Raw genomic sequence first — 19,189 nt, forward strand, 5'->3', positions numbered from 1 at the left:
TGCACTGAACATTTACCTCCTGGGGCTTTCATTCTTTATAAATAAAACTGTTACATCAGCAAAGAACAGTTCCATCATGGTGACCAAACTCTAACTGTTTGGCTCCACCATTTACTAGTCGAAAAAATCTACATTGTTGTTCCTTTAACAAAGCTTTCATTTTTTATTGTTACATTTTCATTATCAAGACGTATATATGTATAACTGCATAGCATCTGAATTACTCAAAATATAAGGTAAATTAAATGGAATCCTATTTCAAAGGTTATATCAAAGGTTCCGGCAACATTATTTTGTCTTTTGGTTTGAAACCAAAAGACAAAATAAAAAAACAAGACAATATCTCTAAATATCCACTTTACATAACAGAAATATTGTATATAACCAAGAGTACTCTGTCTTGTCAGCCAAGCTCTTCCTCATCTTCCAATCTTTGCAAAACCAAAACATCATACAGCTAATTAACCAACTCAACACACATCATCTTCAAACAAACCAAAAACAAATCAGGATAGTTGCTGCTGGGATTCACAGTGAGAGCTGAAGCTTTGACAGCGCTCACAGATAATCTGTCATCCTCCAATCGGCAGTTAGTGTGTGCACATTTTAGAAAGATGACATGTCTGCCATCCATTAAGGAATAAATGCTTTTTAACCATCGGCAAATCTATCAGCAATTCCCCATAGAGCTCATTTGAGCCTTTAGTTGGTGCAAATTCCTCCACTCTCTTCCCCTGTGCCCTCCAGTGCTGCACTGATCTCACTCATCTTCTCATACACTCACAGGGGTCTGCTCCGCCCACACAGAGATTTGGACTCTTGTTAAGTTCATTTACGGGCCGGGGGGGCAAGCTTTGGCTAGACATCTATTCTATAAACTGTAATATATTTCTGTGTAAAAGCCTCAACCTGAATCGAGTAATTAGGTTTTATGGGAGCGAAGGTCACTGGGAGGACAGAGCAGCCCTGATGGAACTGCTCTGGAAAAAACGTTGGGAAAATAATACTTTATAATCACAGGTCTTCTGTTGTTCACCTGCGTTTATTTCAAGCTTTAAATCTGTGTGTAAAATCAACGGATGCATTGTAATGAAAGATCAAGGGTGAACCTGAATTTGGTTTCCAATCAAAGTGAGATTATTTTTGCTCTGATTTATTATAAAAGGGTTTTCTGTACAGAGTCCCTCTCCCCTAATAATTTATATCATTATCAGCCTTCATCCAGATCCATAATCAGCTGACCTTTATTCTAAACTAGATACATGGAGTATTGATGCTGCCAGCTTTAGCTTTGTCAAAACAACAGAAAAGCAATTTGAGACAGAGAATAAAGACAGAGACTGAGGCTTTTGTGAGACATGGTATTAACAAAAAGGCAGCATAATCAAACGTAAGAACACAATTCAGTTCTGTTTAACATGAATTCCTCCCGTCTGAATTATTACCCATCACACGTCTAAAACACGCTGAGATTCAGAGGAGCGTTTGGCCTTGAAGACAGACCTGCCATGTATCACAATGACCTGTGCTCCAGCTGTCTCAGCTATAATACAGATGTGTCTCTTGGGAGAGTCCTGATAATTTAGTCTTCTTCTTGCCAAAGTTTGCATCGTGTGCAGAAAAAAGACAAAGACCGAGCCTTACGTACCCATGTGGAAGATGTTTTATATACCTCTGCTAACGCATGTTGGCCGGTTCGCCAGCTATTGGATGGCTCGCCATGCAATTTGGTAAAGATATTAGCAGTTCCCCACTGACTTCGTTCCCTACGTCACCAGCAGGTCAAAGTTTAAAAATCATATTACAACAGCAACTGAGCATTGATCCATCTCCATGGCAACTGAAGAAACTCCATCCCCAACGAGGACTGTAAACTAGGTGCTTTATGCCGATCCGGTAAATAGACTCGCAGATAATCCATCTGTTTACGCTGCATCTGAGGTATTTCTGATTCTGGTATCAGTATAGACACAACTCTACTTCCACCTTTGCTTCCAAGCGACGACTGTCATTGTTCACATGCCCTGAAGAGGTCACGTGACTAGAAGATGTATACATATTTAGTTTTGCACCTTTGACACTTGATCAATCTCCACAGAAAGCTTATTCTCAAAAACATCTCCAACCAATGAAACACTACCACTGGTGAGACTTTGCAATTGCAACGTCATTGGTGCTTCATATGACGTTAACACAGCTGAGCTTAAACAAGCATGGCTCAGCGATCCGACAGTAAAAACATGCAGTCGCACAGACTTCCTTGTCAGCGATTGCCGTCTTCCTTCATCCTTTTCCCATATATATGTTATTATCACATTCTCTATACTGGCATGGCAGCACACATCAGTGTATCCAGATTGTGTTTTACGAGCATGGGCGCATACACAGAATATTTTATGGATGTGTATCTAATGAGGAGAAACTGGAGAGTGAGCAGCTCAGACACAATGTGTCACACTCCAGCGGCTGTAGTAATTAACAGGAGGTTGACCTCTGCTCCTGCCAGCTCCACTAATCTGTCGAACTGCAGGTTCAAAGATGTACACTGCTTTAAATACCTGCTTGTAATTAAACTGGAAATGCGATTTTTTTTCCCATGTAAATAAGACAAACAAACCAAAAAGATTCATGAATTAAACATATTTTGCCGGCTCTTTTATCACGTGTCCAAGGTTTTTTCTTGTTTTAGTATTAATACAGATTCATTTTATAATTTTTGGAGGAAATATTAATGTACAAATTCAGCTTGTGATTGTGAAAACCAATTGATTTAAGGTTGCAAAGTGTTAGTTGTGTGCTGTTTCCATGATTTGGACACAGTGAGAGGATGTAAGAGTTTTGGCAATAGAAACAGAATAAGTGTAGAACGGACGTTGAATTGTTTTCCGTGGTCGTTTGACTAGTAAAAAAAATAGATGGTTATTGTTGTTATGGTAACAATACACGTCAGTGGACAGTAAAGTGTGGTCGCAGCTCTTCCCCAGGAAGAGTGCCAGGTTTGGAGCTAATTTTACAAAGTCACTAAATGGTGGAATTACAACTTCATGGTTCAGTCACTTGATGCGACTTTTCCCCATAGACTTGATGTAAACCAACTTCCCAGTACGAACTGTTGAAATAATTAGGTCCTTATACAGACTATAGATACATTTTTCCGTCCTTTGTTCATGTGAATGAGAACGGGATTGTCTGCTTTGTTGCAAGCAAATTACACAAAAAAACAAATGACCTGTTATGGTGAAGGTGTTTAAAAAAGTAAATCTTATTGTGTGTAAGTTTAATACCAGTTTAAGGCAGTTTGTTACTGGTTATAGGTAGTTTAATTCTGGTTTAAGACAGTTTAATACTGGTTTAAGACAGTTTAATACTGGTTAAAGGTAGTTTAATTCTGGTTTAAGACAGTTTAATTCTGGTTTAAGACAGTTTAATACTGGTTTAAGACAGTTTAATACTGGTTAAAGGTAGTTTAATGCTGGTTTAAGACAATTTAATACTGGTTAAAGGTAGTTTAAATCTGGTTTAAGACAGTTTAATTGTGGTTTAAGACAGTTTAATATGTATTTTACTGCTTTCTTTAGAAGGTGGCACAAGACATCCAATTAATATATTTAAAGGTATGTAGACTATACACTTATGTCTGCTGACTCCGGCTCTTCTTCAGTTGCCAGTTTATCTAAAAGGGGCTTTGTCGATGACACCAACCTGCTACAATATTAAACAAGCGCTCCCTAATGTGCTGCCACAATTGAGATATATTAAACATAACTGGCTGCTCTTATGTTGTCATTAAATGAATAAAAAGTAAATGTTCCAATGGAAAAAAGGCTTGTCTTGACAGAACACATGAGTAGTTTCTAAATGAATATGAACTCTAATCTAAAAGCATAACAGTGTTTGTTGAATTTTAATCCTTGATTAATGTGCAAATGTGTTCAGTCATGAGCTGTCTGAAATCTAATCATGTCCTCTGTAGGTGTATGCTCTGCTGAAGTCTCTATCGTGCTTCACACAGTAACCTCTGATGTCAAAAACAGATTTCTTTGTAAAAGTGAGCAGATCTGAATGTTCAGCACTTTCGAATGTTGTGACGGCTGAGGTGGAAATCAGACATTAAATCAACTCTGCAGCTAAAAGCAAAAACAAATAACGTCTTTTAGCGAACATGTCGTCCCCCATGAGGCTTTTAAGGCACATAAAGGCACATAAAGGGGGGCTGGGATTCTGGGATGCGATCTGAATTGTACATTCATTTTTGTTTTGTTTCACATGTGTGGGTTGTTGGAAGTAGGGTTCCATGAGCAGAACATCAAAGCCCAGCTGAGGTTCAGATGGAGTCTTGTTTGGAGACGTTCAGGAAGCATCTCTGCTAATTATTGAGGATGTTTCCGTTTAGCTTCATCAGATTTTGACCAATGATGTGCATTAGTGAAGGGTTGGGTTTGATGCAGTTGTGATCAGAAACCATGAATCGCTCAGGCTAGACATGTTGTGACTAGCTAGAGAAAGAAAGTGGCACATTTACGCAGTTGTCGTAAAGACAAAAACTGAGTTTTTCAAAACTAGTTTCTGGCCATATGTCATGATACCAGAAACTAGACTCCAAATAAGTGCTAATGTTGCTTTGTGTCTGATGGATGTGTAAACTGGCTAGTACCTTTCCAACATGGTCACCAAAACAACTTAATTAATTGCTAAAATGTCAGGGCTGTTTGTGCAAAAGATTATTTTGAACTTTTTTCTGTCTTAGTGAAAAAAAAAAAAAACAATAACAGCAGCTTCAAGATTAGCTGAAGGCTAGGAAATGAATGATGTAAATGGTATTTATTTTTGTTTTATTGAATTGTGAGAATTGTGTTATTTCACTGGTTCATGTAAACTAAAATTCTGGTATCATGAAATCCCTTCTTGGAAATGCAAGTATGATAATCAATATTTTAAATTGAAATCACTAGCTATAGATACACTCTGTTAGATTAGATTTGAAATTTGTAAAAGTAAATTAAAGAGAAATGACTATAAAGGCATCTTATCTTATTTCATGCAAATGAAAAACACTTTGACTTTTGCACATGTATTCAGTGATCCCAAATGTGATTTATCTATTATCCATTCTCAATCATTCTCTGCACAGTGATGTGAGAAAATCACAAGATGTTTAACCTACTTCTTCAGGATGCTTTGCTTTGCACTCAATTTATGCCATTTGACTTTCAGCTCTTTGGAGTTAATGGCATCCTAATTGCACTTTCATTCCACCTGAGCGGGCCTTAAAATCATAAATTGCTGTAGAGTTAGCAGGGTGCGCCGCTAATTTCTTGAAAGTGTTCTTGCCCGTGTTACAACTGCCTCTAGTCGATCCCTGCTGATCAATACTCAAAGTCTGACAGAAAACTATAGATCTGCTCAGCTGCCATCAAAAAGTGCAACGTTGCATTTCGAGATCTTTGAATGTGCATGTTTCTTTAAACCGGAAATACTAGCGTTGCTGCGTTTCATGAACTTTGCTCTCAGCTTGGAGGTGACTACTCGGTCAGACTCTCAGTGGGAATTTGCCTCTACAGTTTTGCCTGGAGGGCAGTAATACAGCTAGCGTGATGCTCCTCCTAACTGAGCATCGTGGTATCCACTCTGACAGCAGCCATCACTCAGAACAGCCTCCTGCCCTGTCAGCTGTGTCTCCTTCATTAGCTCCTTTAACACTATTATTCCCGATGGAGCATAAAGAGCCCTCTGACATGTTTTCGATGAGCTGCTTGGCTGTGCTGTCACATCAAGCACAAATGTGTGAATGGGTATATTACGCCCTTTTGACTGTGGTGGAGGCCCGAGGCTGTTTCCTCCTGTTACCAGTTTTTCAATAGCCGTCCAAGCGCTCTTTTTGGACACAAAGTTTTTTAAATGTCACTTCATGCACAAATTAAGTGACAAATTGTGTGCTGTTTTTGCACCGAGCCAAGAATATCCTCAGGTTAATGTGCCCTGAGATTAGCCCACACAAGCACTCCGAGCAATGGACACTAGCGTTTCTACTGTATGTTCATGGATTGAGAAGTGGTGAGGGAGGAAAATGGAACTTTCCAAAGACTGTGAATGGACTGTGCCGTCTGTTTTAACATCATAAACAGTCTAAATGGACACATCAGTCGGCTGTATACTCTAAAGGAAAGTGAGAGCCTGTGAAACTGTGAATGAAAATATAACTCATTGCTTTTTTCTTGCCACAAAGCCGTCGCTGTTGATGTAAAGAATGTGGCTGCTTTTCAAAAGTCTTAAACTCTGTGATACATTTTTTACAGTTGACTTTAAATCAAAGACCTGCGCAGCCACACTTCAGATGTCACTCCAGAGCCTCAGTCCACCGTTTAAAAAACACATTGGTCGATACGTCGGCTTCAAAAGGTTGCTTCAAGCAAAGTCTGTGATAAAAGACAGAGAGTTCTCTCGGCACATTAATCGTTACACACAGCGGGAACAACGTATGTTGTACAATAAATGACGACGCTGTCAACATTTTAGCACCTTCTCTCAACACTTGTCATCCTTTGTTGCCCGGGAAACAATCACATCTCCTCATTTATCTCCTGCTTTTAATAACAGCAATCTCTCTGGAGTGTCACCTGATGTCATTATTTCAACATTTCAATTCAACAGATTTACAAGCACCCTACTGAACTCTCACATCAAGGAAAAGAAATCAGTCACGCTCAAAGACATCCAATGTCACTTTGTTAGAGAGTAACTCAGCAGCATCCAAAGAAAGACCTGAGTACAAATAATTACTATGTTCATTTATTTCCATTTTTTCAAAGAATTGTCATTTGCAATTCTTTGCAGAAAATTGGGTGATTACTGCTTTCAATGCTTCAAGTAGCCACACAAATTGAATTACACCCATCACCCTTTTTTTCTGAAAGTCACAGAAATTAGGATGCACAGCAGGAGAGGAATATGACTCCACTGTAGGAAAAAACGACTCCACTTTATTATACTCCTGTAGTTCACAGCACCGTTGCATCTTATGCATCTGCAGAGCAAAATAGTTCCAAGCAGCGCATCGACAGAATCCTACTGTTGCCCTGAATACAGAGATAAACACAGGCAGCCTTGCAGTAAATTAAATATTAATGTTGGGAATGAATTCATGGAAGGACAAACCTTCCTTCATCCCTAAAAAAAAGTTTTCCTTTCCTTATCCATTGTAGTGACACCAGCAAAATATAATGAGTAGGAATGAGAAAAAATGAACCCTCATTGTACCCAACAAAAGATAACCTGCATCAGTGTTGTCATAACCGCAAATATGCGGATCATAAAATCAGATTTCCATACAGCATTGGTGGAGGCCCGGATTATATTAACTACACGGAAACAGATGATCCTCTATGACGACCCAAAACGGGAGCAGTCTAAAGAGTCATAACGACGGCACAACAAGTACATTTCAAAGGTTTCCCCATAACCTAGTTAGACAGATCAATAAGGATACTGATATTTTAGTGGCCGTTGACCAGTTCGAGTCATTTTGCAAGGTATCTGAGTTCTGACTCGTGTCAATGAATTTGAAAAACATTTTGTGAAAACCAAACGCACCCACAGAAAGGAAAATTCGAACAAGGGATCATTTTAGATCCATTACAACGCAACAAACAGAACGCAACCTCGGTTCTGAAAAGTGAAGCCAATGCGGAATTGTCCTTAACTTGAATTCTCTCTAGTGTCCATCAGGGGGCGACTCCTCTGGTTGTATAGAAGTCTATGAGAAAATGACTCTACTTCTCTCTTGATTTATTCCCTCAGTAAACATTGTAAACATGAGTTTATGGTCTCAATCTCTAGTTTCAAGTCTTCTTCAATACAGCATGATGTTCATTTAGTAAATGATGCTCCATTTAGAGTCAAACAGACCATAAAGCAGGGGATGCTTTAGGGCGGGGCTACATTTTGATGGACAGGTGACTTGATGTTCCGATACAAACGTTTGTTATCACTATATCACTGTAACTCACTAAACAGGGACAAAAACTTTCCTGCGATCCAAACCTAAGCAGACTTCATTTTCCATAGCGTTCCGCTTTCCAACCCTACTTTGGCATGTGCAATGAAAGACTTAATACTGGCACTATTACCTGTTGTATATAATATAATATATCTATTCTAGAGCTTTACCACAAGAGAATGGCTAACAACACACATATTCATAATAAAACAGAAACTGTGATATAAACTTAAGTGATAAAAGAAGTTATGTAATATGACCTGCCAACATAAACTATCTTTGCTCCAATATAAATAGATGATTAATTGGCTTTTACAGATATATTTTCTGTTCTTGGAGAAAAACTCAGTTTCTGAGTCACCGTCCACCTCTTTGATTCTATTCAGCCATTCAACCAGGTCTGCTGTTGTGATCATCGACTGCTGTTTCCCAGTTGGAGTAACAATTGACAAATTAGGGCTTTGTAGGTCAAGAATAGGGGCATCACTGCCCTGTGACAGAGCCAGAATCAATCCTGGCCCCCACTGGGCAGCCCTAACATGAACACAATGTCAGACTTAGTAACAAAGAGAAAACAACACGGAAAATCTGTCTGATTATCAGGCTGAGATGAAACAGTGGTGTAGGCGGAAATGGAATGGTTCATGAAAAAAGCATGCACATAGCAAATTGGTATAAATATCCATATTAGATTGTTTTTGTTGTCTTGTGCTCAAAGCTAGATGTATTCTCTGAGAAACATTAGTGTGTTTCATACATTTAATGGCAATTTGAGTCCCTGTGACCTAAGGAAAGGTTGTGGGGTCAACAAAAGGCTCATCTTCTGTGGATCATGAGAATTCAAGCTAAATTTCAAGAAAATCTGCACAGCATGTTAAGTCCTTAGGCCTTGCTGTTAGCGGTGTCAAAAGTCATAAGGTCCAACTTTTCAAGAAATTCTTCTTGTTTTTTTCCAGTTAAACTAGCATTGCCCTCCTATCTCTGGTTGGACTTTGGGCTCAGGTTAAGTTAAGAGGAAGGAAAAGGACAAGTATTGGTTCAGATTAAGGTAAAGTGAGACACAAGCTGATGGGAATCAAAATCTGGACTCCAAACAAACCTTTAATTTGGTGACGCTCCAAATGTTTCCATACTGTTCTACCAGGACATTCAGGGGTAAACATGGTTGCAGACTGTTTTGAAGATGCACTGAGCAGTTTTGCACCAAGAAGCATGGAACCATGACCTACCCATATATCATGTACCAGCATCAGCTCATCACTGGGCAGCAAACTAAATGTCTTCTTTGTCTTAGTGCGTGGAGGTGGTGAATAGAAGAAGAGCACTGATTCATTGCTGACTAGGAGACTCAGGACTACTTTAATCACAAACAGAAACTTGTTTCCAAATTGGGATTAATAACAATTTAATGTTTTGGAAGTGAGTACCAATGTTGATGGAGATCCCAGTTCAAGGCCCCAGTGTGGCCTGGTGGTTAAACCGATTATATCCTGTAACTCATCTGTTTTCTGGAAGTCTGGAATACTTTGGGTTCATTAAAGAGTAATGAAACAGCTTTCTGTACTCCACTCTACATGTACTTGAAAAACTAATTCCCTCTGCAGCCATAAAAGTGTTATTTTAATGTAACAGTTTTATGGCTGCAGAGGGAATTAGTTTTTCAAGGAGGATTATCTATTAAGTTTCACACTCTTTTTCTTAACTTTAACATAATTACAGGGAACATTAACTGCACCAGAATAATTTGTTTGGAAACTGTAACTTAAGACCAAAGCTCCTTTCCAAAATCAATTCATTCCTCACAGCTGTCAAACTCAGTGGAGCGAGACACTAAATCTTTGGCCTTTCCTGGATGGAGCTCCTGTCTGGCCCTTTACTAACCTCTTCTGTGGTTCTGATCCCACAGGTGCTTCCACCGCCGCTTCAAGCACCTGTTTCTCCGCTGAGCTTTACTCACTCATAGTTTTAACTTGAGTGCCAGTGAAAATGATAATATCTACTAACATAAGTGCCTAAGTAACATGTGTTTTTTTGTGCCAATGGCAGCAACCTCTAGTTCTTAATAGTAAATCCAATGCTGAAGTGGTGTAAACTTTCATTCTTTGAAATGTCCATCAGGGGGCGACTCCTCTGGTTGTATAGAAGTCTATGAGAAAATGACTCTACTTCTCTCTTGATTTATTCCCTCAGTAAACATTGTAAACATGAGTTTATGGTCTCAATCTCTAGTTTCAAGTCTTCTTCAATACAGCATGATGTTCATTTAGTAAATGATGCTCCATTTAGAGTCAATAAGGCAGGGCTATTTTGTGATTGACAGGTCACTACCACAGTGTTGTCCGGTCTCGGAGAGTCTGTTTTCAGTTCATGAAAGTTAATTGTAACATTTTGATCACCTACACATGTCTTTGGGTTGTACTTTGCTTCATGCTTTCCTGTCACTTCTGGTTGCAAAAAAAACAAGATGGCAACTGCCAGAATGTCGAACTTGAGGCTTCAAACAGCAGTCCACAAAAATTGATGAGTTTCACTTCTTATTTACAGTTTGTGGACCAAACCATTACCATTGTGGTGTCACATCAGTGATTTTTAATACTTTTGGAAGACACTGCTAAATGATGTCGTCTTGCCAAAGTGGGGTCAGATAAGAAAGCACTTTTATGTGCACTGAATTAAATGGTAACTAGTTGTCGAGATATTTCACTCTCAGCCACAAATGTCATCTTGATTGAAGCGCAACTGGAAGAACCAGGGAATCAGAGGTCATTGGAATTCATCCTTTGGGCTGAATGTTTGTACAATGTGCCACGACAAGCAGTCCAATAGCTGTTGAGATACTTCTGGACTAAAGCAGTGGACAGACCGACCAAAATAAAAAAGCCACTACGGGATCTTCCAAAATTTCATTGCTCATCTGCTACATTTGAGCCATTTCTATTTTCGAAGTTCCTAAGAGGAGCTAAAGCGTGGAGGAGGTGGTAATTACAGCACCCTAAAGTACAATTACAAATCCATAAACTAATGGTGTTTTCACTGCTCATATTAATATCAAAGTGTGAATGAAGCAACAAGTGGGTGTTATCTGGCACCAACAACAAAATGCTTATTGAAGCCCACACATATCTTTTCTCTAATATTGTGGTTTTTGGAACGCTTCCATCCTGACCACATTTCATTGATCCAGGAAATGAGAAGCCCCTTGTACAAAGTATGAGATCATGCCATGAATTGTTTTGGATCGCTACTCTGAACTGCAGTGCTTCAAAAAAAAGAGTAGCCTCTGAGTTTAAAGAAAAGCTGGTCAATTAGATCAAGCAGGGGTGAAGTGGGTCTCCCCTTCAGCCCAGGGTTTAGACAATGCTCAGTGGCACACCTCAAGTGGGCAAAGGTTGCTATGGAGACAATTACACTTTTAATTCTAGAATAATCATTTCGAATAAAAAAATAAATACAAGAATCCCCCAAAAACAATCTGACAATACAGTATTACTCAAAATTCTTCAAGGGATTTTAAGTCAAAGTCCATAATCTTCAGAAAATCTTGAGCAATACACTTTTATCTGTCTCTCTCTGCTTCTTCCTGCCTTTTCTCATAATCACTGATCTGATCTGACTATGATTGATTACTTTATTTCTTGATGAATATCTTTTCACAGCCACTTTAACTCTATCTAATCTAATCGATTTGTTTGATGATTAAATGCTTTTAGCCCTTTTAAAATGTAACAATTGAATTATGTCATATTCATATTTCCATTTTGTCTGATTAACATTTGCACTTGTGCCGCCCACTTGCAGAGTATATGCATTAATTCTTTTTAGTGCACTTGGCAGCATCATGCCAGAGTGTGTATTTCTTTTTCACACATATTTTCTCACAGCTTGTTGCTCTCCATCTTGTATATATGATTTATAGAAAGTAAGCAGGATATGAGCTATCAAGCTTTATGAGCAACAGGTTGGGTCAATACAGTAAGAGTTCATTCATTTAATGCCCCTAATGTTATCTCCATAGTATCAGCCAAAAGGGATTTTCCCAGATCTCCTCTGAAGGAAAGACACTGTATTAAAATCATAGTTTTCATGCAGTGATATTTTTTTAAGTTGGGGCTATTTTGCTTCCATAACATTTCATCTTTCAGAGTAGTGTAAATAAAACATCCAAAATACACATTCTGGTGTTTATTTTACTACTTTGTCTAATTGAATCTGTAGATTTCTCCAAAATCCACCTAAAGTTACCATTAGATAATGCTTCATTTGCATATTTAAACATAATATTTCAGAAAGCTTGTAATACAAACATAATCATCTTAATGTCAGTAATCAACTGGTGAAGTTTCATGTTGATATCTATTATTTTATTTTTTTTACCCTATTCACCTGTAGTGTCTTCAACATGTATGTAATTTAACTAAACATATCTTTAAAGGACGTTTTCTCTAAATGAGTTTTTTCTCAGACTCTGATCCATAAATCTCCACTTCAGTAGCTCTTACATACACCAAACTTTACAGTTTCATTCCTCTCTATATTCTGAAGGCTTCTACAGAGGGGTTTGTTCAGATATCATTCAGAGCCTGAAACATTTTAGTACTAAAATATTTAAAACTGGCACATCTATCAAAAGATGTATTAATTTATTCAGGGACATGTGTATTTTGTTTATCAAAACTTTACACCAGAAACTGAGAAAACATTGATGAAACACAAAAGTCCAGTTTTGTAAATGTCCACTCTTTGTATGATTATTTCTATCATGGTGCCTATTATTACATACCATTGCCAACAACCAGCCTGTTGGTTTGTTGTGTCAATAATCTCCTTTTCTCTCTCTTTCTTTACAGCTACATTGGGGACCTTGGAATTCAGTTTGCAGTATGACCAGGAGAACAATGCACTGAACTGCACCATCAACAAAGCCAAGGTGAGCCGCCATGATGACGAGAATGAAGACTGTATTATGTAGCTTCTATGAACATCCAATGTTATGGCTTGGATATAACTTTATATGAGTTTCATATCATCAAGACAATTACAACACTTACACAGCTGTTGCTTTGAGTTTAGCTAAACTGATGGCGAATGTTGTGGCCATATTGATTGAATTTTATTAATTACTGACTGAGCAAACATCTGTCTCTATTTTGTAACAAGGCGATAAAAGGATGATCAACATTCACCAAGTGACAGTTTTTGAATACGTTTTCAAATTCAATAACTGTCAGACATGAATATTTTAGCATCAGCCCCCTCTTGTGTCAACCTACACATACTGGCAGAAAACAAGGCTGTTGAATTCTGACTTAACACGTCCCACTGTTCTCTCTGTGAGAGGAATATTTACATCTATTTTCATCTCGGAAAGCATTCATTATTTCTAAAGCATATTGAAAACAAACACACCAAGAATGTGCATCCAAACACTTTTGTCTTAGCCTAAAGCCGCGTTAATAAGTAGGTTTTATATTAAAAATGACTCTAAGGTGACTCACTGGTGATGAAAATCAAACATCTAATATTTCTTGGTGGAGACCAAAACAGAGCGAAAAAGGAGAATGAATATTGGACTGACTGATGTGCAAAATGTCAAATGGTGACCGAGACCTTAAGCTACCTCAACTGAAGTAAAGCCTTTATTAAAAAACAGGATATTATCAGAGCAGACCTTTAAGTTTAATTTCCTCTATTTTTCTTGGTATATTTTATCACACTGTAGTGACAAGATCATGCGTTCCTGCTTGAGGTGTTAATTTCGCCGGTGTTGCTTTTTAACATTTTAACATCTTACATGTTGAACAATGTTTTTGATGAAATCAGAGCACAATTTCCCCAATAATTCCAATGCAACAACATGCATTGATCTGAGTATCTCCATACTCAGCTCTCTCAGCTGGATGAGGAGTTTCTCTTTTTATCAGAAACACAGTTCTTCTCACTCATTAGTTAACTCCAATCAGATCCCCCTTGTGCCCTGCGACAGACTGGAGACCTGTCCAGGTGAACCCTGCCTTCACCCATTGACAGCTGAGATCGGCTCCAGCACCCCTGCGACCCTTAACTGGATAAGCAGGTTACGGAAAATGGACGGATGGATGGAGATCCCCCTTGTCTTTCTTTCTCTTGTCAATGAAACTCAACCCTTACTGCAGAAAGATTTTGCAAAATTCAAAGCCAACCACCCCAATGCCAATGCAAACTGGAGTAAGAGATGTTGGTTGGTCAATGACTAGTGTTAATATAAGTGTTCTTTAGGACTTTATGCCAAAACATGTACTGTTGTATGCTTTTATCTAAAGCTATATCCCAATGAGGCTGGAAAATAAGAGGCTTTCCACAAAGATGTATAGGAGCCAGCAAGTGTGAAAGACTCACCAGCTATAGGGGTCTACAAGTCAATTTGACAAATTTCAGCCATAAAAGCCCAAATTTGGTGGCTTCTTGCACATTTCAAGATAAGACAAAGGTAAAGATAAAGAGGTTTTTATTGTCATTGTAGTGATACAACGAACTTCCGTTTGGTAGCCCTCAGCCAGCCAGCAGCAGCGAACAACACAGTAAACTTAACATACATAAATAAACCAAAATAAACCAAACGCTGCTGTTTGACCGAGAGCACCGAGCCGCTGCGTCTGCGCCGCCATCTTTCTTCAATGCCACTATTCCACCATATACCCTTTTTTTTGGATTTTTACAAACTTGATTATGACATCTCAGCAAAACAGAAAGCTTTACCTCATATGTCTGAATGCTTTAGAACATCACTACAGGAAAACACATCACCACAAATCAGCACACAAACTCAGATGGAGTATGAATTGTATTAATATTCATTCATTGTATTCAATGTATTCATGCAATTTGTTTACATTGGAATTCACTTTCAAACCTAAGTTATTAATGCTCAATGTGTTCAATATGTGTTTGTGATGAAGTCAATTAGCTGTTACAGTGCAAAAAATTAATTAAATAGAAAGTGTAACAATCTCAGTTTCTAACGTAATTTAACATAATCTGACTGTATATCATGGGCACCAGATCAGAATAAATTAATGTTGTAGCTGAATCAATACTGCTTACAGGCTTCCTATGGACATTACACAACCAGATCAGCACTGATGAATTATTCAATAAATACACAAACCAAATATATAGCATATTGGAGGTGGACTTCCATAACCAACCCATATCTAACTTTTAGATATGGTTTGGATATCCAACACACAATAAATACTAGCCCAGGGGTGTTTACCTCTCTGATTCCCTCCCCTGTGTTTGTTATGATGAAGTGGTGGTTCCGCCAGCCATGGCTGCCGTCAGCAGCTATAACTCTTCCTATCTGTCTGCCTGACTGGCTGGTTTGGAGGAAAGTGGGCATCAGAGGAGCCAGTCTTGGCAGGAGTGTTGGACAGCAGAGTGGGCATCAAGCCATCTTGATTTATGATGGTTATTTTCTTTACTGCTCTGCTTCCTGACTTTGGTTGCTGCCCAGCCAACCAGAAAAAAAAAAGCTTTTTTTTCTCTGTCAAATACTGTATATACCCATTTTCAGGATTTAATTTGTTTTTTTTGTCTCGCTTTTGCCACCAAAGCTGCAGTAGCTTCAATGAAAAACAAACTGTGACTGAGTGTAGCTCAGTTAGGCATTTCTCTGATTGGATCTTATGGATCCTGGCTCATGGAAGAATTGGAGAAGGAACTCTAAATTCTGGTAATTCTGCACTGGTTAGAGTGTTGTGTATTGCAGAAACTGACAAAAGGACTCCAGACAACATGACTAGAGCAAACAAAAGAGGTTAAAAGAAGTTGCAAAGGACGACTGAATTGAACATGTCTTATTTCTAAATACAACTTAGCCTGCTCAACTATCTTAATCCCATTCAAAGTATCGACATTAAATTAAAATATCGAGAGTGCTCATTCTTCTCTCTGTCTTATTCCTCTTCATTTGGCTAATGAAGGACTGCTTGAAACTGCAAACTAATTATCTTCAAGAAAGAGTCTCCTATTGAAAGTGTCAACTTGATTTAATGTACTACCAGGTTTGTTTTTAAACCCAATTGGCCCCAGTACTCTGTCTTTTCTACAGCTCCCTCACTATGTATATACATATATATATATATATATATATATATATATATATATATATATATATATATATATATATATATAAGCAGTCCTTCATTAGCCAAATGAAGAAGAATAAGACAGAGAGAAGAATGAGCACTCTCGATATTTTAATTTAATGTCGATACTTTGACATTTGGAAACATAAGAAAATAGTAATTCCTCAACAGGAATGAATATATATATAATATATGTATATATATATATATATATATATATATATATATATCCTGTTTATAACACACAGCGGTACAGTGACCCTTGAGCTCCTGCAACATTTTCAGACTCTCAATGGACAGTTTTCAGAAAGCATCATCAATCCAGCAGAACCAGACAGGGTCTATTTTTATTCCATGTATTTTTCTTCCTTGTCAAAAAAATAGCCACCTTATGTCACCCACAATACAAGTGGATTGGAAGTAAATGTGGCTGAGGTCCAGGTGTGATGTGGTTATGGTAATTACCTTTATACTATGTTTAAAAAATATGGTTAAGTAAGGTAAAAATGACAACACCTGGTCAACGTTAGAGACAGATTATGTTTGTAGCTTTTAAAAGATGACCCACCCCTCAAACACAGACTGGCCAATCATACTGTAGCATCGTCCAGCTCGGACCAGGGTTTGACCGCTATCTGTCTCTGCTCCATAGACTCTCATCAGTGGTTTCAGAAGTTCTTCATCTTCAGACTGGTTTAGTGGATTTAGAGCTCGTAATGGAGAGGTTGGAAGGAGATATACGTTTCTAAAACGTTATGTTTCTACGAAGAAAACTGTGGAGCTGAACCTGTAGCTCCAGCTTCTATCTTTATCTTTTAAACCTGTTTTCACTGTTAAATCAGTTTGACATCCTGGAGATATCCTTCAAACACATATGTAGACCCTTCTGTCTGCTTCTCTCTGAATACGATAATGTTGTGCAGGTAGTGCAGTTAGTGGCAGTGTGGGCTCCATGGTAACGTAGCTTTGAAAGCTTCACAGAATAGTAGCGGGGGGCGGGGCTTAGCCGAGGGTCATTGTCCTATATGACTGTAATAATGTTTGTTCTGATAACACTGAGCTGACATTTTAAACGGTGTGAAACGACATTACATCTGTGGTACAGCGTTGTTCCTCTTACAGTCAGAAGTTCTCAGACAACAAAAGCAATTTCTTATTGTCCTACTTGTGGAGTCCCTCCGGGAGCCATTCTTTGCTCTTCCTGTTGGTAATTTAACAAAAAAAGTATATTATATATTTCACTATTAGGCTGAGAACACTGCTGAATCTGACTCTAAAAACTCTGAACAATCTGTGCATTTCAACTGTCTTAAGGACTTGTTTGAAGTCTTGACTTGGTTTTCCCAGAGGACTTTTCATCCAAGGACTGTGGTGCTGATGATTATTGAGATTATGAAGTCCATTTTGACGATGTCATACTGAGAGCATGAATAAAGCTCTAGTTCTACAGCTCGATCTAGCAGAGAGAAACCTCCCCACATCTTATACATTGTAACGTGTCCGAGGCCCTTCACTGCCCCTTCATTCACCCACCCAGCACAACAGACAAAATGCTACCTGCATTATTCCCCTTCAATTAAGCTGCCAATCATCGCCTATGTATTTTCACCTTTTCTCATTTTTTCTTTCCGCTCTGCTATTACAAAGCAAATTATATATAATTTTCAGTCGCTTTTTGTGTGTTTCTTTTTTGTTGTGCTGTATTGTTCAAAGAGAAGGAACGAGTAATTCACTTTTGTCGTCATTACCACACACTTGAAATAACAAAAGCACAATAGTAACACGCTGTTTTACTTATGTTCCTTATCATTCATCCCTGTCATTAATGCTCAGAGAAACGGGTGTTAGTGCTCGTGCAAACCCCCAAGATTTTAATAAAGTTCTTCTAGATACCAAAAAAGCCTGTAAATGTTTTAAGAAGAGTGTAGTGTGTCTGTAGTGTGTCTGTGAGCTTCTTACCAACTGCTCTTGGTAATCTACTTTGTAGAATTCATTCGTAGGTGGAAATAAAGGGTTCCGAGCCATGTAATAAGGAGGACGGTAGTAGAACAAATGGCCCATAGACTCTCTTGTTAACATTTAATTAAATACTTCACCTTGACATGTCAACAGTTTGAGAGCCAGAGGTATTCAATAATTACCTTTTTTTTTTTTTTTTAATGAATGCTACTCTAATACGGTAAAATAAAACTGCTGTTGATTTTTTTTTTTCCAGCTTGACACCATAGAACAAATTCAGACAAATGTCCTTTTGTGCAAATGATCCATATTTAGTATTACCTTTATTATTCACCCTGCAGGTTAAAATCATGTGACTTATGTTGTCTTTTAGTGATATTTACTTTGTCAAAGTGAGCTGTGTTTTATTCCCCCACTGAGCTAATCACTGCTGGGGGAGGAGAGCTGCTGCAGCTCGTTTGAACCAAACACATAACGGTGACATCAAACCCGTTTCAATTAAGCTCGGGGTGCGACCACAAATTGAGGAGCTACTAACGATGATGACTATCTTGGCATCCGTCAATCAAATATAACATTATTAATAATGGTCACCAGTTAATATTCACTCATTATGTGAAGTGATTCTATTTAGATAATTATATTTTTAATGAACTCTCGTTTTATGTTCCAGAAACATGTAACCTCTGAAAAAAGAAAAAGCTCTGCTGACAGATGAATGAATGTTCTTCCACTGTGCAGCATATGTTAGCTTTAGCCTCCTGCTTATTTGTCCTGACTCGTAATGATTCATGATTTAAGCAGCCGGTAATAGTTTGTCTTTATATATATATTTTTCTATCCGTTTGCAGAAATAATTTAGTGAAAGGTTTTAATCTTTTGTGGCAACTACGGCTCATATGCAGCAGTCTGTATCATTCATTCATTCATTCATTCATTCATTCATTCATACATGAAATTCACAACATTTTTCTTCTTTTTGTGTTAATTACTGGAGAGCATATGGCATATGATGAGATAAGTTATGTTGTTATATTTCAAGTACAGCATAACTACAGTTTCTCTTATATTTTAGGTGGAAAAAACTCAAAGTCATTCATACAGATTT

At 38.0% G+C, this 19,189-nt stretch overlaps 1 protein-coding gene across 1 annotated transcript in view; it reads left to right on the forward strand.

The window, feature by feature from the left end:
- Positions 1-19,189, forward strand: part of doc2b (double C2-like domains, beta) — a 112,332-nt gene that overhangs the window by 40,056 nt on the left and 53,087 nt on the right. Inside the window, exon 3 of the mRNA XM_054626514.1 lies at positions 12,844-12,923. Within this exon, the coding sequence (XP_054482489.1) occupies positions 12,844-12,923 (80 nt within the window). The remainder of the gene's footprint in view (positions 1-12,843; positions 12,924-19,189) is intronic.

This window comes from Anoplopoma fimbria, chromosome 24 (assembly GCF_027596085.1).
Source record: "Anoplopoma fimbria isolate UVic2021 breed Golden Eagle Sablefish chromosome 24, Afim_UVic_2022, whole genome shotgun sequence".
In the NCBI taxonomy this organism is placed as follows: Eukaryota; Metazoa; Chordata; class Actinopteri; order Perciformes; family Anoplopomatidae; genus Anoplopoma; species Anoplopoma fimbria.